This window comes from Lactuca serriola, chromosome 1 (genome assembly GCF_051521515.1).
Source record: "Lactuca serriola cultivar US96UC23 chromosome 1, Lser_US96UC23_V15, whole genome shotgun sequence".
NCBI classification, from domain to species: domain Eukaryota; kingdom Viridiplantae; phylum Streptophyta; class Magnoliopsida; order Asterales; family Asteraceae; genus Lactuca; species Lactuca serriola.
The window spans coordinates 211,712,468-211,719,196 of NC_136408.1; the positions used below are offsets into that span (position 1 = coordinate 211,712,468).

The following is a 6,729-nucleotide window of genomic DNA, read 5'->3' on the forward strand; positions in this document are numbered from 1 at the left end:
TTACAGATGGACAGGCCCAACCCAGATACAAAACTTAAGGCCCTAGACGCTACACAAACGGACTCAACAGTCCGCAGCCAACAACCCCCTCAACACGACGAGTTAGACCTTCCAACTTGCCGAGTCCCCATAGAAAATACAATAAATTAGGGAATTTAACTAATATCAGGTCCAAGCGTTACATTATTATTATTATTATTATTATTATTATTATTATTATTATTATTATTATTGTTGGTGTTGATCCGTAAGAATTGGAGGTTTTTTTTTTAACCCACCACACGTATGAAGGATTACAGCCTTGCAGGTAATTACTAGTCCATTTTCCGGTTAGAGTGCTCATCGCCCAACTTGGATGTTCATTGAACTATATAAAGACGAATATCAAACAAACTTTATGATACGTTTTAAAACATCAGTAGTGCATTTTCAAATGATGGACAAACTTAAAACTGATTGCTTTTTCTTCCAGACTTTTCAAAACATTGGAACTTAAAACAGTACTTTAATACGAGAAATTTTGGATATAAAAAGAACAACAAGTATATAAGATAATAGTCGGTTGCTATAATTAAAACAACAAATGACCATATGACATTTATAGTTTGAACGAGCAATACAAACAAAAATCTTTAGCACATGTGTTTCACATCATCATCTCCACCCACCACCTGGCATATCAATCAACAAGGATGAAACAGTACTTGTTTTAAGTTGAACACCAGGTTTAGGTTTATTATTACACACTTATAGTACAAAAAGATTGAAAAACAATAATTTCGGAGAACGGGATAATTTTGTATGAATAGTAGTTCGAATGACTCCTGTTTTCCCTCACTTGCAAAGGGAAACGAGAATGCGGCGAGGTGGCTTTATTAGTGGACGTCGGCTATGGAGAACCATCAAATTATTAACAAGCATGACATCACCTTTCTTCCAAGGTATTGCAACACACTCTTCTTCAAGGATTCGCAAGCAATCTTTCATGGCAGAATCCGACAAAGGTTCACCATTCCCAAACTCAATAGATCTACTGTCGTCATATATTTCAGCATTCGCGGGGCCACCATAACTATTTGCGAGACTATTGAACCATGTTTTCCGTTGACTTCCTTTATCAAATTTTATGCCTGGCACCGGACCTGTTATAGTTTTTACACTATTCCCCATCCATTCCAGCTTTGTGCCCAACTTCGCTGCCCTGTAATTATAGATTAAAATAAAGGGAGTTTAAATATTTTTCTCTTGTATTACAACTTAGTGTAGCGAAATGTATACACACCTTTCCTCTGCAACATTCTTGTCATCGGTCATGTATGCCGACTTCCAACCGCTGCCGGTGAAAGATGATGGAAGATCCTCGTCACTCATTATTTTTGTGTACGTCAATCCATGCTCCTCAAGTTTTGCAACGAAATCTGGGTGCTTCTCTTTCATCTTTTCGTAGATGATATGACTCAAAACAATTGGAGTTTCTCCCCCGCTTCTTGGTGCTTCTTGGCAAAAGAAAAATAGCTTTGATGGGTAATCTGGAACCTGTTTGCATGCATGACACATATCAGTCGATTTAAAAAATAATAATAATAATCTGAGAAATTAAGCAACAGATGCATATGGATAGATTAAAGGTATTTACATAAGCCATCTCGTGATGGAAAGGAATAGTCTTATCCTGAGGAGCTTCATTTGTGGTGTAAATCCGGCCAAGGATTTTGGTTCGAGAGGCTCTGCCACCGACATAGAACGCTTCGGGGAAGCCAAATGCCTCCACGACATCGTTCATGTCCGAAGTAGAGTTTACAGGGAAGCCTCTGAAGAGGATAGCACCTCTTTTCTGGACAAGAGACTCGAGCCATGGCTTGTGAGCTTTGATCGCCTCTTCAAAGCCATTGAGTTTTGCTGTTGAAGTAAAATCAGCGTTAGAGATCGGGGATAACACCGCTGGGAATAGAGCGCCTTCGCTGTCAGGTTTTTGCTCAGGTAGTTCTACTTCTCGGAAGATATTGCCGGAGGCCATTTTGATTGTGTTGTTGTGTAGTGGGATGCTTTTGCATGCTTCCTAGATTGGATTATATATAGTGATGATCACGATGTGTTCTTGTATTTAAAAAATGGGAGTTGGGATAATCACAAGAATCACATGCTTTTATCTAATAATTAATACATTGATCTAAGATGATAAAATGGTCTCAGTGAGCCGTGAATTGTAAATTGCTTCTTACCGTAAAAAATCTTACAAATATATAAAAGAAATTTTCAGAAAATATCTTATTTCAAAGTATTATTAGAAAATTGTTTATATTTTATAAAATAATGATGTTATTTTGCAAAAACAATCAAACTGCAAACTGATGACTTTATTTTACAAAACAAAAAAAAATGGGTTTTTGTACATTATATATCTGAAATTATAATAATTTTTGTACAAAACGTTTGTCGGTATAGAGTAATTTATAGCAAATTTTTTTTTTCTTTTTTTGAATTTGAGCTGTAAATTTGCAAGATAAATGGCATTTTTTTGTGATATATAATAAATGTTATTTTATTGTGATATATATAAAAAAACTGTTGATCTGTTAACATCTTATAGTTGACATTTTTGTTTTACTTGTGCAGCCCCAAAGGTTAAAAGCTTTCATAGACTTATTTAAATTCGTTGTGATATAAGTTTTTCTTGGACTTTTAAAATTTATTAGAAAAATGGATATATATAATGAAGTCCCAAAATTTTCATCGATTTGACAACAAAGTTCTAAACTTTATTTTTTTGACAGTAAAGTCCAAATTACCGGTAGTTTTTGACATTTTTACTATTTTTTTTTCCGGTTACTTAGTAATTAGGGCTTTTTTATCAAAAAAAATAAAGTTTAAGACTTTTTTGTCAAATCGACAATTAGGACTTTACTGTCAAAAAAATAAAGTTTAGAATATTCTTGTCAAATCGTTGAAAATATTGGGACTTTAGTGTATTTTCGTAACCCAAAAACTTTTAATTGTGACTTTTGTTGCAGCACCACTGTTTTTCTTACCATCATCTTTACCCTGACACAATCACGGTCATGAGAAACATATGCAAAAGAGAGAGCGAGAAATGATGAAAAGACTTGTAAAACGTTCTTCTTGCTTGGCTACCAAATCTTGAACTAAAAAGTAGGGATAAATTATATAAATACAAACAACACATGCCTAGTCAAAAAAGTGTGAATGTGGAGAAGGGAAAAAAAGACAATTTCGTTTTTTTTTTTTTTTTTTTTGGTTTCTTATTTCTCCATTTTTGGGACTGCAAAAAACGAACACAACCCTGGTTATTATCTCTATTTTTTTCAATGTTGGTTTGTTGAGATTAAAAAGACGATTTAACAAGAAGCAAACGTTAAAGATTTCAATAGGATCTAGCTGACTAAATAAAGTTTCAATAACTTTTATGGTTAAAGAGTATCATACCATTAAATTTCTAATAAAAAAAAAGAATATATATACACTAAAGTCCCAATATTTTCAACGATTTGACAAGAATATCCTAAATTTTATTTTTTTGACAGTAAAGTCCTAATTGACGATTTGATAAAAAAAAGTCCTAAACTTTATTTTTTTGACAAAAAAATCCTAATTACCGGCTAAGCGGAAAAAAGGGTAAAAGTGTCAAAAATTGCCGGTAATTTGGACTTTACTTTCAAAAAAATAAAGTTTAAAACTTTCTTGTCAAATCGATGAAAATATTGGGACTTTACTGTATATATCCCTAAGAAAACTATAATCATGAACCTTTTTCAATTTGTATTATTTTTTTACGATTTCTTCATTATATATTTACGTGTGTAAACTATGGATAAAATATCTGGCTTTAAGCATACCTCATATTTTTAAGAGAAAATATATATATCATAGTCATTTTAAAAAAATTACCAGAGAATAGCAAAAAAATAAAAAAAAATCCTTTTAGCCACAATTTCCGAAAATGACGTCATCCGCTAAACACGATATCATCTACGATTATTCTTTTCCGTAAAATAACATTTTTAACTGCAAAAATGCAGGTTTAATCTGCAATTGCCGAAGTCACCGACGAAAAGCGATATCATTATTTTTTTTGAAGGCTTCACTACTAGAAAAATCCTAATTAGTGACTACAACAATTTTGGTCACTAACAATAGAGGTGTTGTCACTAAAACGGTTTTCTAACACTTGTGTTTCACTAAAATGGTAATGCAGTTTGAAAGGTGTTATGGTGTATCATTGCGAACTAAAATGAGAATATAACACTTTTTAAAGTAGATTGGTATTGTTGGAAATGCACGACACTCACATATATATATATATATATATATATATATATATATATATGTGCTTCGTGTTGGGTCAAGGTTGTGCTCAACCTTAGTCAACGGTAAAAAGTCACAACGCTTAGTATATTTATTATTGCAATGCATTAAGGTGTTCGGTGTTGGAGACATGTAGCGTGGAGGAGACACGTGCTAGGGAATTGAGGTGTGTGGCTCTCTAGACAGTTATATGGGCGTGGTGCGCCCATAGAGTGCCAAAACGCATTTCCTCATAATTCTTTAATGTTGCAAAGCCCATTAGGCTTCCCCAGGGCGAGCGACTATGGAGTAAGGAGTATTCGATCTAAACGGAGAGTACATGGATTGGATAAATTATATAAAATTAATTTTAGGAAAATTATATATATAACAAATATCACAAGTTTTTTCAAACTTGTAAAAAAATCGATAAATATCAATAACAGTTAATGTTTTTTCTTTCTAAAACAAGGGTTATTGGAACCGGTGTTAGTTGTTAGAATATGAACTCAACAGTAAGCTTGATAGATGAATTCCCCGGTGGAATTCTTGACTTGGTTAACCAGGGGGTTTATGAACCCTAGTCTATGTAATTGTCATATATTTTAAAATGAACTAACGGATTACAGGATTAAGTCGTTATGTGATTGTTTTAGGGATCTTGACGAGTTTGGTAACAAATGGTTACCGAGTTTAGCTGGTGATCAAGTAATTAATCATCGTGGTTGAGCCGGTTGAAATTCACATGGGAGCACGAGGATCAGATGAAACTGAAATACCCTCACCTTTTCGCTTAGTTTTGTAACCATTTACTGCTTAAACTCTAATTTCAGAACTAAATTCCCTCTAACGGGGGGATGATGTGACAACCCGAAATTTCTATCTTGTACAAGAGACCAACTGAATCAAAGTTAGACTCGTTTTACTAGCTTTTAGCACTGTTTGGGGTCTATTTGAGTGTTCTAAACCTAGTACAATTAAGGTGGGACCCTAGAAATGGGATAACATGATGCACATCAAGCAAAATCGGGCCAAACACTCCAAAACATGGAGTGTGTGGCCGCACACCTGAGTGTACGACAACACACGGGTGTGTGCGGCCGCACACCCATCTCAACCACACACTCTTGCCTATATATGCCATCCTTAGTCATTTTTGAACACTTTTCCCACTCCTTCAAAGCTAGAACACATTTTCTCTCAAGTATCATCCAAATCTTCATCTTGATCTTCATAAAAGTAAGTAATCCCTCCTATGACTTGTTGATTCTTGAACTTAACTAGCCTTCTTCCCCACTTAGATCCATGAAAACACGTTTTTGGTGTAGATCTTCAAAAACACCAAGAACACTAAGAACACACACTAAGATTTGGACCCTAATCACCTGTTTCAAGCCTCTATAACATGTATATACGTGTTATACCTGGTTATATGTTAAGAACACTTGATATGCTTGAAAACTTGAGTTTATCATATTCATGAAGGGTGTGCGGCCGCACACCTTCATAGTGGCCGCACTCACCCTTTTTAGGTCCTAAAATGGCAATAAACTCCATATTAGGCTAGAATATGAAGTGAGAAACCTTCCTAGATGGGTCCTAAGGCCTTAGAATACGTTTTGGCACACTTCATGGGGAGTGTGCAGCCGCACACACACACCAATATGGTGTATTTTGACCATACACTCCCTTGTATATCCATACACCCCTTATATAGAATCATATATGGTTATAACACTTCAATATAAGTGTTTACTAGCCCCTAAGGTGGTCTCAATTCTGTAATTAGTTACTTTAAAAACTAATTGTATACATACATATGTCATTATATGGTTAATAGGATTCGTTTGTACTCAAGTCCACAATTGACATTCAACCTCCTAAACCGATCCTACAGTCGCATCACTCACTAACAGGTGAGTTCATACCCCCTTAATTTACCTTTTATATGTTTTAAATGCTTTTATGGGGGGAAAATACAAGTTGAATCATACTAGATATATCAATCACATGTGATTAATGACTAGTACGCCAATGGATTTACTATGCTTTAAATTGTCTTGTCAACAAAACTGCTTCAAAATGATTTCCAAACACTTTTACATGTTAACCTCTTTATAAAACTTAGTTTCAGTTTCCAAATTCGTTATTTTTAGAACCCTTTAAACTTATATATTGTCAAATCATGTCCAATGCATATATGGTTATATAAGTAAGGTTTGAAGGACTTAGGACTAATGATACGCTTTATTTCCTATTGGACTTAGAGTCCCCTATTGTTTGTCCAAGTGTCGTTTGATCCTTAGTTATATATCATGTGTATATGTATAGATAATAAAAGCTTCATCTCTTATTTCAATACACTCAGCTATACAAATGATCTTACTAACAAACTATAATAGGTATAGTTTGGTGATATACTACTTG

The 6,729-nt window shown here is 34.2% G+C and overlaps 1 protein-coding gene across 1 annotated transcript; it reads right to left on the reverse strand.

The window, feature by feature from the left end:
* Positions 1-565: 565 nt before the first annotated feature.
* On the reverse strand, positions 566-2,029 carry LOC145072485 (clavaminate synthase-like protein At3g21360). The gene is made up of 3 exons (XM_079018921.1): positions 1,637-2,029; positions 1,283-1,536; positions 566-1,201 (listed from the first exon to the last, which is right to left on the reverse strand). The coding sequence occupies exons 1-3, from the start codon at positions 2,015-2,017 to the stop codon at positions 835-837; spliced, it is 1,002 nt and encodes a 333-aa protein (XP_078875047.1). The 5' UTR covers positions 2,018-2,029; the 3' UTR covers positions 566-834.
* Positions 2,030-6,729: the final 4,700 nt, after the last annotated feature.

Bases quoted from the DNA above. Each gene is read 5' to 3' on its own strand.
- LOC145072485 (XM_079018921.1), bottom strand. From the start codon at position 2,017: ATGGCCTCCGGCAATATCTTCCGAGAAGTAGAACTACCTGAGCAAAAA. The intron at 1,537-1,636 runs GTAAATACCTTT...GCATGCAAACAG, and splicing joins TCCATCACGAGATGGCTTAT to GTTCCAGATTACCCATCAAA. The intron at 1,202-1,282 runs GTGTGTATACAT...CTATAATTACAG, and splicing joins AAGAATGTTGCAGAGGAAAG to GGCAGCGAAGTTGGGCACAA.